The sequence below is a fragment of the Thamnophis sirtalis genome, unplaced genomic scaffold (assembly GCF_051295495.1).
Source record: "Thamnophis sirtalis isolate CommonGarterSnake01/CBP01778 unplaced genomic scaffold, rThaSir2_p1.2 scaffold_9, whole genome shotgun sequence".
NCBI lineage: Eukaryota > Metazoa > Chordata > Lepidosauria > Squamata > Natricidae > Thamnophis > Thamnophis sirtalis.
The window spans coordinates 24381031-24408076 of record NW_028261389.1 but is presented as its reverse complement, the minus strand read 5'-3'; the positions used below and the strand labels follow the sequence as shown (position 1 = coordinate 24408076).

Genomic DNA, 27046 nt, shown 5'->3' with positions numbered 1-27046 from the left:
AGGGGAGAGATGCATCCACCAAGCCCCTTAATTACTTCAGCATGACTTCATATTTCAGCTAAAGCAGAGCGCAGCTGCAAGAATAAAGTCTTTATCCAAAAAGTATGTGTAAAATTTGGAGAATATCTTCCAGTTGCCAGAAATAACACAAAAATAAAATAAACTATTCTGGAACAATCAAGTGAGTCGGAAACCAACAGAAAGCAAAGAGGAAGTAAAGTGCTATCAGCAGGGAAATTGCTGTTGAAGAGAGAAGAAAACATAATCTCAAGTGGGAAGAGGGAAGGGCCTTTACTGGAAAAAACATTCTACCATCATAGCAGCAGAAGTCTGTAACATTTAGTTCTTATAACTTATTCAGATAGTCCTCGACTTACAACTGTTCATTTAGTGACCATTCAAAGTTACAACAGCACTGAAAAAGTGAGCTAAAACCATTTTTCACATTTATGACCATTGCAGCATCCCCATGGTCACATGATCAAAATTTTTAGCAACTGACTCATATTTATGACAGCTGCAGTGTCCAGGGGTCACCTGATCCCCTCTTGGGACCTTCTGACAAGCAAAATCAACGGGGAAGCCAGATTTACTTAACAACCATGATACTAACTTAACAACTGCGGCAAAGAGGGTTGTAAAATGGGGCAAAACTCACTTCACAAATATTTCACTTAACAACAGAAATTTTGGCATAAATTGTGGTCATAAATTGATGACGACCTGGATTACAAAAGACATTATACATTATTGTTACATTATTGTTAGACAAAATTATCTCAGAATTAATGAAATATGCAGTGAAGATCTTTTACTCAGCATTCATCTGAGTAAACTTCATCTCATACTTCATCACTCACTACCACTAAAGAACACATTAGGATCCTAACCTCATTTATAAAAATGGAATAAATAATTTATTCTCACCCTATGCATTATCAGTCCTGCAGAGGGGAAAATCTCAATCATATTCATTATAATACTGATCTATATTCAAGAGGCACAGATCTATATTCAAGAGGCCAGTTTTAATCCAGATTAAGATAGGTCTAATCCTCCCATCCCTTATATTCAGGATTCTCTGCAATTATCATTTTAAACATCTTTCAAACTTGAGCACTTTTCAATAGCTAGATGCAGTTATGGGACCATTCCTCCAAAATCCAGATTAACTAATCCCCCCTTTTTAAAAAAAACAAAAAACAAAACCAGGTTACTGTTGAACAAAGGTTCTTCAAATCAATTATAAACTATCAATCATTTGAAGCCATGTTAGCAAAAAAAAAAAAAAAAAAACCAAATCTTCTGCAGGGCACACAAATATTTGCCATGTTCTCAATCTTAAATTTTGCTCTCAAACATGTTAATGAACATCTACCGAAATTAGGGTCTGCATTTCCATTTCAAAATACCCCTTGCGACCACCATGGACAATGTTCCTCCAGTCCTTCCTGTCCTCTACCGTCCTCTGGAGTCCATTTAAGCTCATGCCTACTGCTTCAATAACCATCCGCCACCTCATTCTCTGCCACCTCATTCTCTGTTATCCCCTTCTTCTTTTGCCCTCAGTCTTTCCCAGCATTAGGCTCTTCTCCAGGGAGTCCTTCCTTCTCATTAGGTAGCCAAAGTATTTCAGTCTCCTCTTCAGGATCTGGCCTTCTAAAGGGCAGTCAGGGTTGATCTCTTCTAGGACTGACTGTTTGATCACCTTGCAGTCAAAGAGACTCACAGGAGTCTTCTCCAGCACCATAGTTCAAAGGCCTCAATTCTTTGGCACTCAGCCTTTTTTCTGGTTCAACCTTCACAGCCATCCATTGCAACTGGGAAAACCATAGCCTTGACTATATGCACTTTGGTTGGAAGGGTGATGCCTCTGTTTTTTAGTGAATACCCCTAAAACTATTCATTTTGGTTTGTGGTGTATGTGTTTGTTTGTGTGTGTATACCCTTGCAATATGGGCGAAATGCAAGGGCTGAGTAACACAAACGGGCAGTGTGTGGTATATTCACAATTCACTGGAAAGAGGAATAAGATTTCAGAACAACTTTTTAATCACAAAATTTCCTGCTTCGGATAAGAAGTCCTGTGTGTATTTTGTCTCTTGCATATCTGGGGATTTGGCACCAGGGTTTCTCATTTTTAGGTAAACCAGAGTGTGAACTTTGTGTAAGGAAGCCAAACTCTCCTTTTAACCCACCCACCCACCCCCCCAGCCACCTTGACTGGAAAGGAACGGATGGAGGAAAGTACGTCCTTTTGCTCCCAAACCGCAGCAGTCTCTGGACAAGCTCTGGGCACAAGCTAAGCTTCGGTCCCGGAGGAAAGAACCATTCATTCCGCCGGGACGTGGAGGGGGGGACCTTTCGACGGAGAGGGCTTGGCCATTCTCTCAAGAGCCAGAGCACCATTGCAGGCGCCCCTCCGCAAACCTCTCCCTTGGTTTGCCCGGATTCGGAGCCAAGGTCCCCACTGCAGGCCTTCCCCACCCCACCTCTTACTCTGAGAGCCGTCGTCAACGCGGTCGAATTCCCAATCCGGCGAGAGGGTCTCCAGCGCCATGACGAACCCACATCCAACGGTGGCGGCGGCGGTGGCAGCAGCGGTAGGAGCACCGCTCCTACTACAAAACACGGGATTTCCTGTCACGCCCGCAAGGCCTATTGGGCAATGTAGTTTTCAGATTTAGAAGGAAGCTGGACGGAGAATGCGCGTGGCGCGTTCGGTAGCGGCTCCTGGCGGATGAGGCGTCGATAATGTGTAAGAAGAGTGACTGTGATTACTTAGGTGGCGGGTAGAGGGCGGTATTGCTCAATACACAGCTTTTACACACACACACAGTGAATTGATTATCTTGTGACTTTCGTCTTTGGTCTCAAGGAAAAAATTACGGTTCCTGTTATTAATAGTCAATTTATAATACAGGATTTGTGCCTGATGAGGCCAATCCCCTCCTGGTGAATTAGGCAACAATTCAGAATTCTCAGCTATTATATCCTGTACTAGCTTGGCAAACAATGTAATACTGGAGAAAGATAATAAAAGCCAAACCTTGATAGAATCTTAATAATAATAGTGATTTCCCTCTTAGAGTTATCAAACCTTTATCAAATAAATATTTGATACAGTTGACCACACATGATTTGTTTGCTAGGGAAAATGATATGTCAAAGACAGTAAATGGAACATGTGCTTAAAATGTTAGTATCAAGAAAAATAAATGAAGCTGTGCAAATGTTGAGGCTGGTCCTGAAAAAGTGCTAAAATATGAATGAATGCTTATGAAATGGAGTTTTCAAATATGTAAAACTTCATTTGTGCCTGACAATTGGAAGATTTATACTGCTGGTGCTGTTAGCAAAAATGAATGCAAAAGTTATAGGGGGATTAGATTGTTAAGTGCACTTGAAAAGGTATTTTGCAGAATTTTGACTAAAAGTGTAGATGACAATGAGCAATAAGCACACTACTGTAGTGATAGTTGACGCAAATGCTATTTGTACAAAACATCCCTTAAACCAGGGGTGTCAAACGGAAGGCCTAGAGGCAGATCTGGCCCACACGGTGCTTAGATCTGGCCCACGGGGCCACTCTGGAAACAGCGAAGGACTAGCCCACGGTGCTTCTGCCAGCGAAAATGGAGCTCGGGAACCAGTTTTCGCTGGCAGAGCACTCGGGCTACCATACGCGCCCCCGACATGAATGACATCGAACTGGCCACGTCCACCCCAGCCGTGTCTCTCCGCCCCCCAAAGGCCAAACACAACCCTGAGGGGCCCTCAATGAAATCGAGTTTGACACCCCTGCTTTACATAGATTGCTATGGCAGAGTTCCCCATCCGGCTTTGCGGATTGGGGGGGGGGGAGAGTGGGGGAAGGGAGAGAAAAGGGGATGGTTCCTCACAAGAAGCAGCAAGTGTGCTGATTCAGACACAGCTCTATTTGCGTAGGTGGTAAGCATATGCGCCTGCCATCACATAGGTGGGGATCCACATACACATATGCTCTCCCATCGCTTCTGCAGCCTGGTTCTGAACCGCTCACAGTGCAGCAATGGGCCACAGCCTGGGATTTGGGGACCCTGTACTATGGTATAGCCCTTATTGTACCACCCGCATCCTATTTTTATTTTGCGTAGTTTGCCCATTTCAGAATAGTAACTCTAAATGGAGAGCCACAGCATATAAAACAATTTAAATAATATCAAAAGACCATAAGGCAGCCAAGATAACTAACTTAGGAAGGACATTGAAACTTGATGCTGAGCATGAATGTGCAGGTTAAATTCCATTTCTCCAGCATGAAACATATGAATGTGAGAAAATTTATACTGTAGCTACTGAAAAGCTAGGAAATGTTTTTCCCATCCTTAATGCATCAGCTTGCAGTAGCCCAGACAAAAATACATAACTTTAGTTTAATTCCTCAAGAGGGGGCACATGTTGTCTTTAGGAAGGAGAATATCAACAGGTTTAAAAAGACCAAAATGGTGACTGTCTGTACAAACCCACATAGGGTGTCTGTGTTAAAGGAGAAGACAATGATTTATCAATGGTGGATGACTTAGCCTTAATTCCAAATGAGGTTTTTAAATTGGACTTTGAAACAAAGCATTTTTATCTGGAAAAAAAAACAGTTGTTCACCTAAAGTTATTACTGCTTTTCCTGGATATTTTTTCCTTAGGAACAAATACACATACATATAGTTTAGGAAATAAAAGTAGAATAGCTGCACCACGCCTTTTAATTAACAGAACTAGGAATTCTGGAATTCTTTGCGGTATTTAACTTCTCTAAACAATGTTTATAGTTTGTTTTTCTTTATAAAACAAAGTCCAGGCATCTGATATTAAATGGTGTAAAGGAATCTTAATTGTTATTAAGACCCTTTCTTGCAATAAAACCCAAAGATGGGTAATACAATTCAATCTGTAAAGAGAGGCAGAATGCTAGCATGCAGTAGAAGTTTAAAGTAATGAAAATAATTTGGCATGAGAGAAAAGTTAATGTGGTTTTTAATTCAAGTATAATCTAGATAATAGCAAACATTTCATCAAGTAATAAAAAATTGCCACAATAGGGAGAGTGTGTATCATTCTTTGTCATATAACCCAAGTACAGTAGAGCAAAAGAAAAAAAAATCGGAACTAAAACAAGAAAAACAAGCTGCCTGTGAAAACTTGCTTAAAAGGTTTTCCCAACTGTGAGAAAAATTCTATTATAGTGGATTGCCAGAAGATAAATGAGAAATTGTGCTACAAAGTAGACAAGCAAAGTAGACAAGCATTCACACTGTAGGTCTAAAAAAAATGTTCTCCAGTGAAATACAACCATGTCTTGTAATATTCCCAGCTTTTCTCCAAGACATATTGTATTACACAGGTGGTCTTTGATTTACAGCCATTCATTCAGTGACCATTTGAAGTTACAATGGCACTGAAAAAAAATGACTTATGGCCATTTTTCACACACTTGCTAAATGAGACAGATGCTAAATGAGGGGATTGCTTTTCAAGGGTTGGGGTGGGTTTGGGTTTTTTGTTTTATTTTTAGAAACAGGGACAGGCTACATGGTGTCTTTGAGCACATCTGATATTTATTTATATATTAACAGATTAACAGAGTTGGAAGGGACCTTATAGGTCATCTAGTCCAACCCCCCCCCCCCAGCTCAAGCAGGAGACCCTACACCATTTCTGACAAATGGCAATCCAATCTCTTCCTGAAAGTCTCAAGTGATGAAGCCCCCACAACTTCCGAAGGCAACTTCTGTTCCATTGGTTGATTATTCTCACTGTCAGAAATTTCCTCCTCATTTCTAGGTTGAATCTCTCCTTGGTCAGTTTCCATCCATTATTCCTTGTCTGGCCTTCGGGTGCTTTGGAAAATAGCTTGATCCCCCTCCTCTCTGTGGCAGGCCCTCAAATATTGGAACACTGCTGTCATGTCTCCCCTGGTCCTTTTCTTCACTAGACTAATTAATTGGCATGGAATTACACTGGAATCTGTACCCTCCTATCCAGAATAGAGGACAAAGGTAGGCAGGAATGGAACGTTTTTGGTCAAAACTGAAAACAATTTAACCAGTTTGTTTAATTGACTGTTCCTATCAAGTTCCAAGCAAACTACTTTCCCACTGAAGGCAGGAGTAACATCTGCCCTTCTCCAGTCCTGTGGGAGTAAGAATATCCTCTGATTTCTCAAATAATCACCAAAGTGTGACATCTGCCCATTACTCCAAGACTCCCCATTGTAATGGAGAGAACATAGTCATGATGACGACCAGTTCTCCCCTAATTCTTGACTATCTTTGACTTATCTTCTTCCTTTTGTCATAGCTAGATCCAGATGTTAGAAATTTGAGCAGGAAAATAGATCTTCCCCATCTGTAATCTGTACTATGTGCAAACATTTATCACAGCCCATTCTCTCCTGCATTTTACGCACTGGGAGCACAGTCAGTGCAAGGAAAGCCAGCCAGGCCTTAGAGGAGCGTTGCCCACATGCCTTTCTCCAGAGGGGTGTCATTTGCACGCAACTGGATGTCATTTGCACACCCAGCCAGCCTTAACCAATGGATTTAAGGAGATAGGAAAGGGATGCTAGCTTGGAAAGGCCCAATAGACAGAAGTAGGTGAACAAGACTGTGCCTACATCATAACCTTCTCTTGGTAAAAAATCTGCACCTGTTGAAAATCTGCTCTATCAGGTAACAACCATGATTCATCCTCACCCAAGCCTAACCCAGATTCGGAGGCAGCCTCCCTGCTCTAATAAGAGGGCGTTCAGACAAGCAGGAGTTTTTCTCCCCGTCCTTTGTTTCAGATTCAGGTGGTTTTAAGGAGAAAGGCCTGGGCGCCACCAAGCGCGCCCCCGCCGCTGAATCGCGCCCCCGCCCCGCTTCTGCGCGCCCCCTTTGGCTCGGAGCCAAAGGCAGCCCGCTAGGGTTGCATCAGACGAGACGCTTCTGCCGCCGCCGCCGCCGCCGCCGCCGCCGCGTCCCTTGCTCGCCCAGCCTTTAGGCTCAGGATTGAGCTCCCTCTTCAGGTGGTCGATCTGCCTGCTGGGACAAGCGGGCGGCTGGTCCTCGGAGCTGCTCTCCTGCAAAATGTTCTCCAAAAGCAACCACTTGCTTAGGAAATTCTCCACCACAGCCAGGGTGAGTAGGAAAGTGGGGACGTGGACAGGGGCTTCGGTTCTAAAGGGCAGAAAAGATAGGATGCTGTCCACTCCTCTTCCTCCCTCCCTTCTTCCCCTCCTCTCTCCCCCTTCTTGCTGCCCGGCTGGCGGATGGGCAGATGTTTCTCCAAAAAAAAATGGGTTTCTGGGACAGACAGGTCAGGTTTGAGGCAGCATTTTGGTTTGCCAGAGAGATTGGAAAGAAAAAAAAAGGATGGAAGGTGAGGCAGGAGAACTGTAGTAACGTGAACAGAGGGTGTTTTGTTTGGCTTCTTGCTGTTGTTTTAACAAAGAAGAAATTCAGCACAATTTGTGTGCTGGTATTCTTGCCAAAAAGTTTCTGCTTATGTAGGATGCTGTCAGCCTGAAAAAATAGCTCAGCCGTCATGACTGTGTAGGATAATCCATCCATGGGATAAAAGGCATTACATTAGGCTCCCTGGGAAAGATGGGATGGTTGGATCCCCCCCCCCAATGATGCGTGTGTATGTATGTGTGTGTGTGCATAGATGCAGATGCATGCAGCAAGTAATCCATTCCTTCCAGACTGATACATGTGTCGTAATTCCTGGAGCTGCCCAAAATAATGCCTGCTTTAGACCTGGAGATGTTGCATTTTATATCTAACTAGTCATGTAATGTTTACCTTAAACTATTTCTCACATTGTATGCCACCATTCTTCTTGCACAAGGTCCTTCACATCAGCCTTTCCCGGTAGGCTCACATGAAAGAGATCAGTTCAATATCAGCCAACTGGTTTCATAGTAAAATCTGCCTTTCCAATAATTTCCCGCTTTCCGCAATTTCAGCCCCTAGAAAGCACTGGGGACTGGAAATCTCCAAATCCCACACTATCCTGACCCCTTTCTGACTGGGAATTATGGATCTCTTTCCAAATTGGGAAAGGTTATATTACAGTGTATTATTTTCTTACTGATTGTGCAGTTAACTTCTTGAATACTATTTTGCCTTAGCATGTTAAAAGATTTTATTTGGAGCCTGAGCATTTTCCAAGGGGTTTGTGGGGGTTTTGTTTTGTTTTTGTATTTTTGCACAGAAACCACTTTAACCCAGATGTTTTAAATATTGTGTGTGCATGAGAAATGAAGTTCTACCAGCACTATTTCTTCTGGAGACCGTATGGTATTGTCACAGAAAACACAAATGTACTAAACAGGACGAATGCCCTGAAATGTACTTCTGTGGGATTTGCACTGAAAGTTCCTTTAAGTTCTTTTCTTACTCGATTGTTTCTAATTCTGTGTGCAAATTCACAAACTCAACCAAGTATCTCTTGCTTTATTGAAGGGGCGGGGGGTGGGGTTTGCATATGTGCTTGACAACACATACGTTTAGTGAACTGCCAGCTTCCTAAATATTTGTTTTCAAATCCACATTAAGGAACGAATATAGTAAGAAGGCTTCATATGAGCTCCCTGGATTGCATCAGCAATGTTAAATATGAGAATGAATGACTGACGACAGCACATTGCCTCTGGATAGACTTTACGAGCTTTACAGCTGTAAGCAGAACAGCCAGTAGACGTGGAAGTGATCACATGTCTTATGCTTTAACCACATAAAGACTCTTCCAAGCAGCCATATATTGCAGCCAAAATTATGTATATTTAACTATTCACTGGAAATCCACGTCCAAGAATCACAGTATAAAAACCTTGTGCTTAGATTTGGTTTCTTAAGACTTCTGTCAAAAAGAAAAACTCTTAGTTTGCTTTTCTCTCTCTCTCTCTCTCTCTTGTGGATTGCCTTATTGACAACAAGGAAATTAAATATGACCCACATCCAGACTCATTTAGATTCCTAACTAGATGTCTTGCCATTTCCTTATATACTCATTTGTGTACGCGTGCAGTGAAATAAAAGGTTTTCAGGTTTGTTTTATACGTAATAATTTTGTTATATTGATTTCACTTTCATAGAAAAAAAAACCCTCTTTGATTGTATTTCCATAGTAGGGTAGGCCAGTGATTGTTTTAAATATAAATTAGAATAGAATAGCAGAGTTGGAAGGGACCTTGGAGGTCTTCTAGTCCAACCCCCTGCCTAGGCAGGAAACCCTATACCATTTCAGACAAATGGCTATCCAACATCTTCTTAAAGACTTCCAGTGTTGGGGCATTCACAACTTCTGGAGGGAAGCTGTTCCACTGACTGATTGTTCAAACTGTCAGGAAGTTTCTCCTCAGTTCTAAGTTGCTTCTCTCCCTGATTAGTTTCCACTCATTGCTTCTTGTTCTACCCTCAGGTGCTTTGGAGAATAGTTTGACCCCTTCTTCTTTGTGGCAACCCCTGAGATATTAAATAAATAAATTATTTTTAAATTAATTACTGATAATTTATTTGTATTTTGTCATACTTATGTGCAAAGCTGGCTGGGGAATTCTGGGAGTTGAAGTCCTCCAGGGTTAAAGTTGCCAAGGTTGGAGATCCCTGGACAAGATTACCTATAAGGTCCTTCCAATTCTGTTATTCTGCAAGTGGAACAGAATGACTATAGGGAAATTAGCCGATCTTTGGAGGGTTTTTTTTTAACCGAATTTGTTTTGCTTTTGAACATAGGACTACTATCAAAATAAACTAAAGCTAGCTTTAATAGGACAGAGTCTGTTTGGGCAAGAGGTCTACAAGCATTTGCAAAAAGAAGGGCACAAAGTGGTTGGAGTGTTCACAGTCCCGGACAAAAATGGGAAAGCGGATCCTTTGGGTAAGTAGATAAGCACTAATGGCTACAGTAGGAACCGGGCAGCATTTGAATGCAGAATCAATTGAACTTTTCTTATGTTCTAGTTCATGTTCTCACACCAACCTCAACAATGCCTGAACCCATGTGGCTTAGACATCCGAGAGTAAAGTCCACTTGTTCTGACTCAGCTCCCCAAACACAACAAAACCTCTGCAGCAATGGTGGGTTGCAGGTGGTATGCCCCGGTACAGGCGTACCGGTGCCTGCCTGGAGCACCAGGTACAGTTCTGGTACATCGCTCTGGAGGACCTGCCCGTTGTCCTTTAAACTCTTAGGTGCTTCCCTACACGGCACGAACAGTGCCTGCACGACGCTCTGCTGAGCAGCTGGAGCATCGCAGAGGCGTCACTGGAGGGTAAGACGCATGTGCATGCTGTGCGTGTGCACGCATTCGGTGCATGCGTATATGTGGAGGGCACTGGGCCCAGTTGCAACCATACTGGTTGCAACAGAATCCGGAACCCACCACTGCTCTGCAGTTAACTCAAAGATTCCTGTATTAGGAGCGCCACCAGCCCCAGCAAAAAGTTTCTCTCTCACCGCAGGCAAACAAGTCTGTCTGGCAGGGGGATGAATAGTTGTCTGTCGCATCTATTTATCTCCACCCCCTGCCTTTTATCCCCAGAGCTAGGGTGAGGCTTCACTAGCAGCAGCGGCTTTTCCTTCCCAAAGATCAGCCCGGGGATTTCCACTGCTCTCCTCTCCTCTGCCTTTTGCACATCTGCGTGTCAGGCACTGGACACAGCTGTTCCTCCCCTTCTTCATCAGCTACCTCCAGACCTGGGGGCTGTTGACTCTCCATCTGAGGACTGACAGACGGCCCAGGCTCTGCCTCTGTCTCTCTGCCAGCTCCATTCCCTCTTGGAGCTCTCAGGTTGCCTTGATGCTGACCCTGACTCCCACTCCTCCTCCTCTTCTGATTTGGCTGCTGGAGAGGCTGGCGGCCGACAGGCCACAACACCGCTGTGATATTAAAGTAAGATGCAAGAGTGCAGGCTTTCTTGGCTATAGTGCTACTGTGATATCTGAATGGGATCTTGATATATTCCTACATACGGTTTTCGCATGTATTTAGTTAGTTGAGAATGTATTGCTGCAGGAGTTAAGGCGCTAGGCTAGAAGCAGGAAGACTGAATTCTAGGCACAAAGCCTCTGGGTAACCTTGGGCCAGTCATTCACTCTCAGCCTTAGAAAGAAGTCCTTGACTTACAACTGTTTGTTTAGCAAACTGTCAGGGTTCCAAATAACATTCAAAATTAAATCAGCGTCCAAGGCAAAGTATTGCTCTACGTTCCAATTTATTAAGAGAGTCATGTTGGCACATCCGGGAAAACCCAAATCTGAGCTTCCTGAGTTTTCCCCACCCAGTTGAAAGTTCATGAACTTGCCCCACACCCACAAGTCCATCACATGGTCCAATCTTCCACTGCCATGCTGGCAGTTCTACCCATCCAGTTCCGGTCAGGTGCAGAGGTGTAGAGACAAAGGATGATCTTGGATTCTAGAAAGGAATTTTATTTTGACAACATCCCATTCTAGTCCTTACTATTCTCCCTCCCAATTCCCTACTAATGAAACAGCGTAGTAGAAGACAATATTAGTGTGGCAGGCCAAAGATCCCAAAGGGAACCGGCTTCAGGCCTGACACAAATATTCACCAGCACTGAAAAAAGTGACTTATATAATTGGTCCTTGTAGTTACAGCCATCGCAGCAGCCCCACTGCCATGTAATCAAAATTCGTGTGCTTGGCAAGTGGCATATATTTATGATAATTGCAGCATCCCGGAGTCCTGTGATTGCACATTGGTGACCTTCCCAGCTTTGAATTATGTCAAGCAAAGTCAAAGGAGGAAAGCTGTATTCACTTAACGACCACACAATACCCTTAAACTGCAGCGGTTCTCTTAATAACCATGACAAAAAAGTTATAAAACCAGGCATGACTCACTTAGCAACCACCTTGTTTAGCAGTAGAAATGTTGGTCCCAAATTGTGGTCGCAAGTTGAGAACTACCGGTAATGGCAGATTTCTTCTGAAAAACCTTGCCAAGAAAGCTGCAGGAATTTGTTCAGGCAATCATCAGGAGTCAACACACAAAAGACACATAGACTCATGCACAAATTCATGAATTGGCTATAACGTGTGTTTTTGTGGCATTCGTACAACTCCATGCTGCATGTTATATTTTAGCTCTGAAATTTTAAAAAAATTATTGACAAGCCTTTTGTTTTCCAGCCTCAGCTGCCGAAAGGGATGGAACTCCAGTCTTCAAATTCCCAAGGTGGAGAGTTAAAGGCAAACCTATCCAGGAAGTTCTTGAAGCCTATAACTCAGTTGGAGCAGAATTGAATGTCCTTCCATTCTGCACACAGTTCATTCCAATGGAGGTTATTGATGGTCCAAAGCATGGCTCTATTATTTACCACCCCTCAATCCTTCCTCGCCACCGAGGAGCATCTGCAATCAATTGGTAAGTAGGCTTAATTATAATTTATTTGACAGATGGAAGATCAGAGAGATGTGCACGGTCCACATTACCTAACAGTAGGGTCAATGTTGTGACTTAGGTGGAAATAACAATAGCAATAGTACTTAGACTTACATACCACTTTATAGTGCTTTACAGCCCTCTCTGAGCTGTTTACAGAGTCACTATATTGCCCCCATTTTACCCACCTCAGAAGGATGGAAGGCTGAGTCAACTTTGATCCTGGTGAGAATCGAACTGCCAAATTGCAGGCAGCCAGCAGTCAATAGAGTAGCCTGCAGTACTTCACTCTAACCACTGTGCCACCAAGGCTCTTATAACTGTGTTCAACTTCAGTAAAGTTTCCTGACAAAGGTTTTCCTGTGTAAGTCTCCTGATTTTTTAATGGACTTGTCTAAGGAAGAAGTTCTCCAGGTTTCATCTTGTAACTTTTCCACTTTCCAGTTGATCTTTCTAGGAAAATTCGTTTTCTTCCAAACAGTATAGGTACAAAGGTAGTAAGGAATAAACACTGCAGTAGTTTCAAGTGGATCATTTAATATAAGAATGGAAAAAAATACATTGTTCAAAAGATTCAAGTTCTTTGCCAAATGTGCAAAGTTAATACATTTGTTTTATAGAGGTAAAGACTCACTAAGTCAAGTTCATCTCACAACAATTGTATTTGGTGGCACAGTGGTTAGAGTGCAGTACTGCAAGCTTCTTCTGCCGCCTGCCGACTACCTGCAATTTGGTGATTCAAATCTCATCAGATTCAAGGTTGACTCAGCCTTCCATCCTTCCGAGGTGGGTAAAATGAGGACCCAGATTGTTGGGGGCAATAGGTTGATTCTGTAAACCACTTAGAGAGGGCTGTAAAGCACTGTAAAGTGGTATATAAGTCTAAGTGCTATTGCTATTGCTATCCATGTGGTTTTATTTCGCAAATTTATGGACATGTGTTGAATTGCCTTCTTTTCAGTTGGACTTCCCCATCTAGTCTACAGTCCTGGAATTAAGCATTAAGCCAGACCCTGATTAACTTCTGATATCAGATAAAGTTGACCAGTAATTAAGGTAATGAATAAAGGAGACATTTTTTAAATTAAGGCATGTTTTACTTATTTTCAGGACTTTAATTGAAGGAGACAAGAAGGCTGGATTTTCGATTTTTTGGGCAGATGAAGGTTTGGACACAGGACCAATTCTTCTGCAGAGGGAATGCGATGTTGGCCCAAATGAAACTGTTGATGACCTATATAATCGGTTTCTTTTCCCAGAGGGAATCAAAGCTATGGTGAGACATCTTGTCTAATCATAAATAGCTAAAAGGTTTCACTGTACTGTGCTGTGGAGAAAAGTAGCCCAGGAAGAGAGCGCTTACTTAAACAATCTCTGCTGCATGAGGAGGGCAAAAAAGACCCCCCAAAAGTATAATGGGATAATTAACAGTAATAGTGAACATATGACTGAGAGAGAGAGATAATACAAAGGTTGTAAATGCAGCCATTGGTTGCAAAATTACTTTTTCATCTCATTTGTCATAACTGTGAATAATCATAGCAATGTCAAGTCATTATGAAACCTGTGCTTTAGCACATCTGGAAGGCATTTAGTTGGGGAAGACTGCAACAGAGGCCGCAAATCTTGGAGTACCACTTTACCCTGTTCTTATGACATTGGCACCTTTCAACAGCTGTTCTGCCACTTAAACAGAGGTGGGTTGTTCCCAGTTCAGCCTGGATTGTGCTAACCGGTAGTAGTGGTGGCGGGAGGCTCCGCCCACCCACACAAATGCTTTTGTGCATGCGCCCAAACCGGTAGTAAAAAAAAAATGGCAACCCACCACTGCCCCAATTAATAGTAAAAAAACCAAGTCCAGTTGCTTTTTGAAAAAGCACCTTAGGGACAACCATGACCTGGATGACTGAGAATCTCCACAGACATTTAGATAAATGGGCATCTGTACGGCATGTGAAAAGAGGAAAAGGTGTTTGACAAGGACTGGAATGCAAATGGAGTGTCTCTCCCTTTCCAGCAACCCCATGTGTGGGAAGCTATGTCAGGAGCTAGAGTTTCTAAGGCAAGGAATGTTGAATATGTCATTAAATTACTACCACTAGCACCATATATAAGAAGTGCAAAGCAACGTTTCCAATCAGCTGCGGCAGGAGAAAGCATACCTGATTTTAAACTTGGAGGATGTAAGAATTTTGTTAGGAGTCATTGACTGTTCACAGAGGTTTCTTTCTTAATACAGAATAAAGATTCTTTGTTAACCATACCATGTAGTTAATACAGGTAGTCCTTCATTTACAACCTCAATTGAGCCCAAAATTTCTGCTGCTAGGTGAGACATTTGTTAAGTGAGTGAATTTTGCCCCATTTTACCACCTTTTTTGCCACAGTTGTTAAGTGAATCACTGCAATTGTTGAGTTAGTAACATGTTTTGTTAAATGAATCCGGCTTCCCCGTTGTCTTTGCTTGTCAGAAGGCCACAAAATATGACCCCATGACCCTGCGACGCTGCAACCGGCGTAAGTATAAATCAGTTGTCAAGCATCTGAATTTTGATCATACGACCATGGAGATGCGGCAACAATTGTAAATGTGAAGAATGGTCGTAAGTCACTTTTTTCAATGAGGTTGTAACTTTGAACGGTCACTAAATGAACTGTTGCAAGTTGAGGACTACCTGTAGTGAAGCCGCAGTCAGGATTAAGCCAGTTAAAGAGAGGGAGCTTGACATGCTTCTGGTTGGATATGCAGCCTCTATGGCCAGCCATATCCTACTGTTGTGTATTTCCAAAACTTCTACAGGATTCAAGAGCTCACCTAATGTCAGCACTGCTTTGATAGGTTGTTAAAAAAATCTTTGCTTTCCTAGATCAATCAAAGCTGCTTTTTTGTTGTTGGTGTTTAGATAGAAGCTGTGCAGCTAATTGCTGATGGCCAAGCTCTTCGAATACCTCAGCCTGAAGAAGGTGCTACCTATGAAGGCATTCAGAAGAAAGAAAATGCCAAGGTACATTGAGCAATAGAGCACTGTTCTTTGAAAGCCAGAAATCTCATGAAGGGGGAATGGACTACAACACATTGGGTGGCTTAGTGCTTTGCACTAAGTTTTCTTTACTGAACAAGCCAAGATTGGCAGAATATGCTAATCTGCAATGTTTGGTTTTGTTCCAAGCATTCCAAGCCCCCCCAAACAAATTACATGTTGGCTTCCTGGGATCTAGGTTTTTTTTCTTCCAACAGACTAACGTGGCCATCCCTCTAAAGCAATGTTTTTCAACTTTACTAATCTCAAGAATTGTGGACTTCCAATCCCAGAATCACCCAATCAATAAAAGTAGTAGAGTAACATAATGTTTGAATTAATAATTTAGTGTAATGGTAATAACATATTAAACTCATATGCTGCCCAACTTCCAGTGACAAACCAGGATTTATCTTTCAGACAACCATAGAGGGGGAGAGAGGAGATTGTTCTATCTTGCTTTGTTTGTATCTTAAAAGCCACTTATCTTAAATAGGAAGAGATCAACTTTGCCTCTTGGTTTCCTAGATATTTTGGGATCAACCAGCTTTATCTTTGCATAACTGGATCAGAGGACATGATAAAGTGCCTGGAGCCTGGGCAGAAATCAATGGCCAGGTAAAACATTATGAATTATAAACTTACTTTATCTACCTTGGGATAATGGGTCCTTTATGTATATCAAATAATGATCAGAAATCCATTGTCTTGCTACCATTATTATATTATTATTATTGGTATTGTTTGTTAGATGTATGCTGCGTTTCTTCAGGAGCAACAGCCCTTTGTGATTGATTTAACGAAAGAGAGTGACAAGGTCACCTTCCTGATGATCAGATTTCATTGCACAAACAAAAAGAAATTGCTAGGAAATGACGAATAATTTGATAATATATCAAGATAAATTTTGGTAGTAAAATATGCTGATGACTGAAAAAAAGTCATGCATTTTCTCTGAATCAAACTTTCTTCTATAGGACTTTCATTTAAGATAAGTTGTTCAATCTAAGTATAAAATACTTAGATTGAACAACCAAGAAGAAGATGTGGAAAGAGATAAAGATCCTAGAAAGGAATATGGGAGGAAAGAAGAAAAGCATAGTAATTAAAGTAGTGAAGCGGGCAAGAGATGATGGATAGATGATTTCTCTTTTTTGTTGTTGTTTTGATCTGCTTTTCTTTTCCTCTCTCTCCTTTCTTTCTTTCTTTCTTTCTTTCTTTCTTTCTTTCTTTCTTTCTTTCTTTTTGTAGGTAGGTGACATGACTAGAAGTTAGGTAGGATAGAAAGAAAATGTTTTTTTTTAAATAAAGGGTGACATGATTAAAAATTAGAATAAGAACCCATAGCTAACGTTATGTTTGTAAAAAAAAGATAAGCTGTAATTGATTTTTTTTATGTGCACCTTCAGTAACAATTTAAAGTAGTCTTTCCGGTCCAATTGGAAGGAAAGAACAAATATTTTACTTCTATCAAATCCTTTCACTTGCACTCATTGCTCCTACTCTTTGCTAAACCCTACATAATAAAGATTATCTTCGTTATAGATGGTTACTTTCTATGGCTCATCCATTCTTGATGGCTTGACACCTTCAGGTGAAGAACTGGAAATACAAGGTGCTGCAAAACCTGGTCTGGTAACTGACAAAGGTCTGGTTCTGTTTGGCAATGATGGAAAGACGGTAAGCTTTTAAAGATACAGTGCTATTGAACCAGGGGTGGGCCGCTACAGGTTTGCATGGGTTCGGGAGAACCCGCAGCTAACATTATGGCCGGTTCTGAGAACCTGCAAATCCCGTCCCTGGCTGGTCCCGCCCACCACGCCACGCCCCTGCCACCCCACCGTGCCCCTCCCAGGAGTCGCCACATGGCCTGTTTTGGATGTGAGGTAAGTGCAGGGCCTGCGCAGAGGCTCAGGGAGGGGGAAGAATGGGCCTCCTGGAAGGCCTCCAGAGCCCGGGCGAGACAGTTTTCACCCTCCCAGAGGTTCAAGGAAAGCCTCCGGAGCCTGGGGAAAGTGAAAATGGCCTCCCCGGCGTGGTGCAGGAGGCTGACTAAACTATACCTATCATGGCTACGCTCACCCAGCAACCAAGCAGAGAACCCATTGCTTACATTTTTGAAGCCCACCCCTGTATTGAACTGAAATTAAAGACCCAACTAACTAACTATGTAAAGATTTTCATATAGAACAGGGATGGGTTGCTCCTGGTTCAGCCCAGACCAGCTGAACCAGTAGTGGAGGCAGCAGAAGGCTCCGCTCACCCACCTGGATGCTTCTGCCCATGCGCAGAACTGTTGCGAGCTAGCACAAGAGTACGAGTGAACCGGTAGCGTTGGGATTTGAAACCCACCTCTGGTGTAGAATGTTTCTGTACATATTTTGTATGAGTCTTTGGATAGGGCCAAAGCCAGGACTAAGTTCATGATAATAAATTATGCTGAAAATGAGTCAGTAGCCCGCATTTCTCCCACTCTGCTGACTGCCTTTTCTATGTTATTTATTCTACAGCTGCTAGTAAAGAATCTTCAGTTGGAAGATGGAAAAATGATCCCAGCATCTAAATACTTCTCCACTGATGAGGCAGCTACAATAGAACTTACTGAAGAAGAGAAAAAAATGGCAGAAGATATTAAGGTAAAGTTTTAGAGGGAGAAAAATACAAGAAAGTGAAACCTAGTTTAAAACTGATTAATTTTAATTTATTTTAAGCCTGCAAAGAGGGGCTACATTCATTGCTTTATTTAAGCATTGCTGGATTTTTGGAGGGGGGTCTTTTCATGACCCCATAATCTCTTGCATTGAGGTTGAGTCGGGACAACTGAATGGAGCTGGGTGCTTATTGGCCGGATATTCTTCCTGTCGCCAATGGCAAATTATATTTACTCATTGTGCCCAAAGAGAGAAATATCTGCCACTATCTAGGATCAAAGTCACAGCCTCCTGATTCTTATACAGTAATTAACCCCCCCTGATGCTAAGGAGCTCTACTCCCCCTCCCCACCTGAAAAGAACTCTGTTCCAACTGCCAGTTGCCTCACATTCCATTACCTCAGTTCAAACTGGCAGACATTGCACTCCTTTACTCAGGAGTGGTCTGGAGCTCCTTACAGTACTAAATGTCAGTACCTTACTAAAATGTCTACGCCTTCCATCTATGGAACTGCTTCCAGACTCAAGACAGCGGGAGCAATATTCCCTTATGTGCTTCAATCACTGACCACCACTGAGCCAATGCATTGAACTGAACTGGATTTCTCCTGCATTGCTTGATCACATACTTTCGTCGTGAAGTACAGGTATCCAGCTAGTTAGTTAGTTAGCTAGTTAGTTAATTAGATAGATAGATAGATAGATAGATAGATAGATAGATAGATAGATAGATAGATAGATAGATACATACATACATACATACATACATACATACATACATACATACATACATACAACAGTGACTGGGTTGTATACAAATTGGACGGTATCCGGTGCTCCAGGCTAGCTCCAGTACGCCTGTACTGGGGCGTACCGCCTGCAACCCACCACTGGTTGTAACTATATCATGTCTGGGAGATCAAATCTATACCCTAGTATAGATATATACTACCATATTTTTCGGAGTATAAGACACACTGGAGTATAAGACGCACCAAGATTTTGAAAAGGCAAAAAAAAAAAAGGTTTTGCACTCTGCAAACCTCCCAAAAGCGGTCCGTTTTTCGCAAAAATTGGCACCCTTTCCCCCCTAAAGGCTATTGCATGCATAGCCTTTAGCAAGCTTATAGAGTACTCCTGGGGGCGGGGGGGGGGCAAAATTGAGCAAAAAATGACTGGTTTTTCACTCATTTCTGCCTTCCCCAGCCCCCAGGAGCTCTCTGAAAGCCTCCTACAGGCTCTTCAGGGCCATTTTTGGTGAAGGAGGCAAAAAATGCTGTATTCGGTGTATAAGACGCACCCAAATTTTCAGCCTCTTTTTTGAGGGAAAAAGGTGTGTTTTATACTCCGAAAAATTTGGTAGTTCAACCCTAGTATCTATAATAATATATCCTGGTTGGATTAATACAAAATAAGATATATGTTCTCCATACAAAATAAGTTCAGGACAATTTTTCAAAGTTTTTTTAAAATTTGTTCAGACATCACATCCTTGGTCTGGCATGTAATTATGAATCATCACTCCAAAGTTTTCCTGTTTTTCATCTTTATGCTCCTCCAGTTTCATGGTGAGGAGTGTAGGTACTGTAATGCAAAATATAGAGATTAAGATTCTTTGGTACTCATCTTAAGGCCATGTGCCTTATTAGTAGCTTGGGTTATTTGTTTCATTGTCTCAGGATATTTCCATCTTTTGCAGTCCATTTGGAAGGGAATTTTGAGCAACGTGGCTGAAATTGAAGACACTACTGATTTCTTTAAAGCTGGAGCAACATCGATGGATGTGGTTAGGTAATTCATTGTTCTCTAAGATATTGAAGAGCATTGTGGGTATCATTATGGAAACAAAATTTACTTTTCATATTACAGGTAGTCCGGATTTAGTGTCCGTTCAAAGTTAAAACAGCACTGGAAAAAAGTGATTTATGACCATTTTTCATACTTATAACTGTGGCAGTATCTCTGTGGTCACGAATTAAAAATTCAGATGCTTGGCAACTGACTCATATTTATGACAGTTCCTGGGGTCATCCTGGGGACTGCATTTCACAGTTACAACTTTTGCATCCCCATGGTTGTGTGATCAAAATTCAGATGCTTGGTAACTGGTTCATCCTTATGACCATTGCAGCATCCCTGGGTCATATGATGACTTTTTGCAACCTTCTGACAAGCAAAGTCAATGGAGAAGCCAGATTCACTTAATAACTGTAGCAAGAAATGTTGTAAAATGGGGCAAAACTCACTCAACGAATTCTCACTTAACAACATAAATTTTGGGCTCAATTGTGGTCCTAAGTGAGGACTACTTGTGTTGCCTGTTAGCCTGGTCTGTAGTATTCCCAGTAAGCAATTTTATCATTCAGAGCAAGCAGAATTGTTTGTTAATTCTGATTAAACAGTTAATGTTTTTATTTAAAACAGTAATGTTCCAAAGTGCCAATTCAAAGACAAAGGGGTTGTGGAGAAAAGGGGGAAGGGATGGGAAAACATTGGCCAGTAGTGGCCAAAATTGTGAAAACCTTTTGGGAAAAGTGTATTTTCTAAAACTAGCTAATAACACCACTTTTGGGGGGGCAGTAGTACCATAAAATTATATATCAATGGAAAAGGAAAGATAATTTAATCAAGAGTGTAATGCAATAACTTTTATGAAGGATTTGCTATTACAATAATCGTTACAGTATAAAGAAGAAAAGTGAAACACATAGAAAAAACGAGATACACAAAAAAATCACCTTAGAGAAAATGAGTTATACAAAAATTATTGCATCAGTTAATACTTAGTTGGGTAACCTTTAGCATGAATCACGGCCTTACAATGTCTTCTCATGGAGTGAACCAAGTCTTTTAGTTCTGCAGCTGTTATAATGTGAAACCAAGATTGAATGATTGCTTCTATTAATTGAGTTTTATTGCTGGGTCGTTTCTAACTAACAGGTTTATTGTTAGTTGGCTCCATAGATTTTCAATTGGGTTAAGGTCTGGACTATTCCCAGGCCATTTCAGCAGTGGAATATGATTTCTTGAAGCTCCAAAAAAAAGTGGTGTTATTAGCCTTCAAACCTCAAAAATACACTTTTCCCAAAAGATTTCCACAATTTTGGCCACTACTGTTTCTATCCCATTAAGTTTTCTACCAGGTGGGGATAGAAGAACAATAAATTCCAAAGCGCAATTAAGAAAAAAGTTTTCTACCAGATCAATGTTAGACAATCATCTGTTAAAGGTTCTTTAACAGGGATGGTTGCACGAAGCAGAATTAGTCCCTTCTAGCTTTATGATTCTTTCTCCATTTCCGGACTTGACCAGTTGTTCCTTTTCCAATGTCTTTATATCTTCAGGGTGATTGAAGAGATAAAGCAAAAATGTGCTGGACTTGAACTTCAGAATGAAGATATCTACATGGCCCCCAAATTTGGTGATTTTGTTCAAATGGCCGTCAGAAAGCACAGAGGAGAAGACAAGGAAGAAGAATTAGAGATAGATTATGTGAGCTGGTTTCTAAAATAGTTATGTACGTTTGGGTATATTCTAGGCAGCATTCAAGTAATAAATACTTGAAAATCCTAAAGAATTCCATTATAAGTAAAATCATAGTATTCCAGTTATGTACTGTACATATTTGTTCAGTGGTTGAAATGTATTAAGCCAGCAAATATTCGTGTGTGAGTGTGTGCATATGTGCATCAGTGGTGGGATTCAAATTTTTTTACTACTGATTCTATGGGCGCGGCATGTCATGGCATGGTGGGCATGGCAGGGGAAGGATACTGCAAAATCCCCATTCCCTCCCACTCCTGGGGGAAGGATACTGTAAAATCTCCATTCCATTCTCAGACCACCCAAGGGCAAGGATACTGTAAAAAATCTCCATTTCCAGCCCACTCCAGGGCAAGGATACTGTAAAATTCCCATTCCCTCCCCACCCCACTAACCTGCTTTCCAGCTCCATTCTCCTGTGCAGGGCAACAGAAGAAGACCCAGCCAATCAGCTGGGACTTGGGAGGCAGCAAAAGGATGGGGGTGGAGCTAATCAGAGGTGGCATTTGCCAGTTCTCCGAACTACTCAAAATTTCCACTACCGGTTCACCAGAACCAGTCAGAACTGGCTGAATACCACCTCTGATGTGCATGTTTGTAACTTTGAGTCAGTTTGACCCTTGGTGACTCCCTGGCGAAGGCCCAGTAGCTTTCTTAGTAAGATTTCAGAAATGATTTGCCATTGTCTGCTTCCTAGGGCTGAGAGACCTAAGCCAGGACTAGAACTTGTGGTCTCCTATTTTATAGCTTGATGCTTTAATCACTACAAATTGGCTTTTGGATATTTAATGCAATTGTGGAAAATTAGTATTTATTATTTGCTTTGTGATGGAATCTGAAACTGCATTCAGTACAACTACTTGGGCTATAATCAGTTGGAGAACATATGCTTGTAATACATCATGTTTTCTGTAGGAAAGCATTGTTTCTATGATACTAAACCAAATTGTTTGTTTGGGTCCTAGGTTTCAAAATATATTAACCATATGACTATAAAGATGCCATATCAATGTTTCATCAATGGAAGATTTGTAAATGCTGAAGGTGGAAACACATATGACTCTATAAATCCAACAGATGGATCAGTGAGTAAACCTCTATACAGTAATGCTACCCCCTCCCCCGAACTATTCATATTTGTAGCAATTATAACATGCTGTTGGTGGGTTTACCAATGTGTTCATTTCTCACTTCTTTATTATTATTTTTTCAAAAGCAGTATATAAGCAGCAAATGTTGCTTTAAAATACCTGCATTGCATTGGACATTTCCTGTGGCCAAGACAAAAGACCCAAAACGTAATAATTTGAAAGTTAGGCATCTTTTCCTAAGGAAGATGATGCCAAAATTTATATTGCAATGTTGCCTGCAAGTATCTAAGAGACAACTCCACCTAGTGATGTTGTAGTTACATTTCATCTCCCTCCTGTGGATGTGCTATGCATAATCAGATTGACAACCTGTCACCATCAGGAACATAAGAAATATCTGGTGAAGGGATTTTTTTTCCCATTATAAAACTGGGGAGGGGAGGGAAAATAGCTCAAGGCTCAACTCTTTGCTGACAACAGGCACCTCCTGGCTGAGAATTTCTGTACCTATCAATCAATTATGAAGGGCAAATTGATTGATTACTGATTGCCAGGATTGCAGGCTGACAACCAAGTAAATTTACTTTCCCCATAGATTCCTGTAATCTTGAAACAGCAAAAAGTCTGATGATGGCTTGGGCCATGATGAAGATTTAGGGATCATCTGGATGGAAGTGGCTCTAGTATCTTCCGGTTCTTGATATCACACTTCCAGAATTTCAAAATACATGTGCTGATTGGTGTCCAAGCACATCAGAAAGTGTCTTGTCTGGAAAAAGTTGATATGTATTGCAATTAATAATAGTTAATATCCCAAAAATTGCCTGCTATTTTACTAACCCCATTTGTTGAAGAGATTAATTGATAAATAGATTAATAATAACATAGGAAGGAGTAACAAATATTTAACCTCACTTTAGTTTACTTGTTTGTATTTTAAAGATTAAGGTTAATCAATTCAAGTTATCCTAATACTAGGCAGTCTAGAAAATTGTACCTAGTGTTGAAAGTCAGAGGTGGGTTTTGGATGGTTTGCCCCAGATCGGGCGAACCGGTAGTGATGGCGGCGGGAGGTTCCGCCCACTCACCCGGATGCTTCTGTGCATGCGCAGAAGCATCATGCAAGGGCGTGTGCGCACACAAGCAAACCAGTAGTCAAACAAATTGAAACCCACCACTGGTTGAAAATATAAAGCAGATTTTTTTGCAGATTTTTTTGTAAAAAAATAATAATAATTAAGCAATTTATTGTAGAATCAGAGAACTCTGGCAATATGAACTGAACAAAACATGTCATTAAAGCCAGCAGCTCCCGTCAGATGTGGTATTTTAATTACATTTTCCTGAAATTTTGGCCTAATCATAGAACTGAACATGCTTTGACTTAGGTTCCCTTGAAATTGAGCAATTAAACAAGCCTGACCTGTATTTTCCTTGGTTTATTTTGTGCTATCTGCAGACTCAGAATTTTCTTCTTCTGAGAAAAATAGGCAGATTTCCTAATTCACACAAACACACTGCTAATCATATAAATGCTCCTATAGGATGGAGATGCCAAAAATGAATAATCCAACAGTACAGATCCACATGTCTTACATTTAGGATTAAGCCAGGATTCTAACGAGTGATTTTAACATCATGTCAAAACATGACCAATGAACTCTATCAGTTTTGTCTTTCCCCCCCCCTCTCATTTTCTTTTTCCTTTCCTTTTTCCTTTTTCTCCCTTTCCCATAAAAATATACTATCAATGTAAAAAAAAAAACTGAAGATGGCAGGATATGAACAATGGAATGAATGAAGAAAATGGGAAATTTGTAGTTGAACTGATAAAACTGTTGGCTTTTGTTTTTTTTAAGTTAGCAACTTCTTATCTTTATCTAAGGTGATTGCTAAAGTGTCACTGGCTACGGTGAGTGATGTTGACAGAGCCGTGGCAGCAGCAAAAGATGCCTTTGAATACGGTGAATGGGGAAAGATGAATGCAAGAGAAAGAGGACAATTAATGTACAGGTATGGCATGCAGAACATCTTATATTGTTACTTTTATTCTCTTCTGTTTACTCTGTGTTGTTGTAATATGTCCAGCTGTATAGTGTAGACTTATTGAAGGAAACAGACCAGTAGTGGGATTAAAAAAAAATTACTACCGTTTCTGTGAGCGTGGCTTTGTGGGCGTGGTGTGGCTTTGTGGGCGTGGCAGGGGAAGGATATTGCAAAATCCCTATTCCCTCCCCACCCCAGTAACCTGCTTTCCAGCTCCGTTCTCCTGTTCAGGGCAACAAAAGAGGATCTGCTGGGAAGCTGGGAGGCAACACGGGCGGGGCCAGCCTATTTGCCAGTTCACCGAACTACTCAAAATTTCCACTACTGGTTCTCCAGAACCTGTCAGAATTGGCTGAATACCACCTCTGAAACAGACAATGTAAATATGAATTTTTAGTTTTCTCCTATCAAGTTATTTTGACTCTTGAGGATTGCCTAATCTACTCCCTGCAGTATTTGGGAAGTGATTTGCTCTTGTTTCCTTCCTAGGTATGGGAAAGGGTGACTGGCCCAAGGCCACCCAACTTGCTTTGTGTTTAAGATGGGAGTAGAATTCGTGGTCTCCAATTTTCTAGCCTAGTGCCTTGACCATTACATCAAACTGGCTCTAAACTTCAATATCATGTATCCCCAAATCCTGCATACATAGTATGATTTATTTCAAAGGGTTCACAGCAGTTTTCAAACCAAGGGCCACATTTGGCTTCTGAGCAGCTCCTAGGTAGAAGGGCATAAAGTGAAAGCATCTAGGCCAGGAGAAAATTGATGCTTATGCTTGATGTACTAATTACTTAAATGATTGGAATCCTAACTTGCCTCTAAGGAAGTCAAGAGGATATTTATTTTATTTTATTTATTAGAATTTGTCAAACAAAAGCTAGAAAAAGAATAAAAGAATAAAAATACAATGGGCAGGGATGATAGGCACATTAGTGCACTTATGCACACCCCCTCTACTAACCACTTAAGTATGATGTAAGGTCCACGGGAGTCAATTTGTGACTGAAACTGTGAAATTTTGTAGCTGAAACAACTGAATCAGGTAGAGCATTCCAGACCTTGACAACTCTATTACAGAAATTATATTTTTTACAGTCAAGTTTAGAACAATTTACATTAAGTTTAAAGCTGTTGTTAGTGTGTGTATTATTGCAAATAAAACAAAAAAAATCATTTAAAGGTAAAATATTATATATAATTTTGTATGCAATACCTAGGTATGACCGCAAGCGTTGCAGTTCTAAGTTACCCAAACTGTGAATTTTGAGCCTAGTATCATAGGGAATTGTGTATTGTGTACAGAAGAGTGAAGGGTGAGAGGACAGAGGCCCCAGCCTCTGACGCAGGGTGAGCGGGCGGCATGCTTACTTACCTTTGGCGAGCTGAGCAGAGCAGGTGAGGTACGGAGGCGACTGGTGAGGCACGTACTTAGGGGCTGGGCCACGTGGTAAAGGCATATATAGGGCTCGGATGGGCAGGGCAAGTGAGCGGACATTGGGTGGGCATGTGAGCAGCAACAGGGGGATTGGTTTGGGGGCGTGGCCAGCCAGCCATTGCTACCGGTTCTCAGGAAAATGGCGGCCACCGGTTTGCACAAACTGGTGTGAACTGGCTGAATACCACCTTTGGTGCATACCTAACATTGGTGAACAGGAGCACGAATGTTAGAAAATGGGCCAATGTTCTTACCTTTAATACAGTCAGCATGATAGTATAGATTGGTTTCACCTTTTCCAAATGTTCTTTAAGCTTTGCATGGAGCTCACGGGCATGGATATGTTGTAGGATGGACAAATCAAGAAACATAATTTCTTGCGGTTTACGCTGCTTTTGGCGAACACATTTATCTTGGATATACTGTATGTGAATTCTACTCCTTCAAAACATTATCTTTATAGCGACCTTGTAAGCTTCAGGTTACCCAGATTGATATAGATTTAATTCTAAGGTCCCTAGATTTTCCTTGATAGTTTAATATCATATACAGTAGCACTGGCTGTTTGTTCTTTCCCTATGCTTCTTAGAAGCTACATTCACATCAAACTGATTTTCAGTCATGGTTTATTGAGAGACATAAATGTGCTACAAATAACACCATTCTGAAGTCAGCCTCATCATGACCTAATGTAACGTACAAAGCAGACATAAAATATTTTCCCAAATTATTGCCGAAAAAATGCCCTGATCTTCAAATCACGCACAATTTCCATGTGATTTAAATTTGGTGAACTTACTTTCCAGAGTAGCAACTTTCAGCATGAA

The 27046-nt window shown here is 41.3% G+C and overlaps 2 protein-coding genes across 2 annotated transcripts in view; one reads left to right on the top strand and one right to left on the bottom strand.

The window, feature by feature from the left end:
- The window catches only part of WASHC4 (WASH complex subunit 4), a 43559-nt gene extending 40930 nt beyond the window's left edge, over positions 1-2629 (bottom strand). Inside the window, exon 1 of the mRNA XM_087723085.1 lies at positions 2500-2629. Coding sequence (XP_087579211.1) covers positions 2500-2560 — 61 coding nt within the window. The 5' untranslated portion in view covers positions 2561-2629. The remainder of the gene's footprint in view (positions 1-2499) is intronic.
- Positions 2630-6989: 4360 nt separating this feature from the next.
- ALDH1L2 (aldehyde dehydrogenase 1 family member L2) overlaps positions 6990-27046 on the top strand; it is a 32585-nt gene continuing 12528 nt past the window's right edge. The window contains exons 1-12 of the mRNA XM_087723084.1: positions 6990-7157; positions 9759-9903; positions 12181-12415; positions 13544-13709; positions 15337-15438; positions 15982-16071; positions 16999-17133; positions 17964-18089; positions 19804-19895; positions 21449-21596; positions 22613-22732; positions 24624-24751. Of these exons, the coding sequence (XP_087579210.1) occupies positions 7107-7157; positions 9759-9903; positions 12181-12415; positions 13544-13709; positions 15337-15438; positions 15982-16071; positions 16999-17133; positions 17964-18089; positions 19804-19895; positions 21449-21596; positions 22613-22732; positions 24624-24751 (1538 nt within the window). The 5' untranslated portion in view covers positions 6990-7106. The remainder of the gene's footprint in view (positions 7158-9758; positions 9904-12180; positions 12416-13543; positions 13710-15336; positions 15439-15981; positions 16072-16998; positions 17134-17963; positions 18090-19803; positions 19896-21448; positions 21597-22612; positions 22733-24623; positions 24752-27046) is intronic.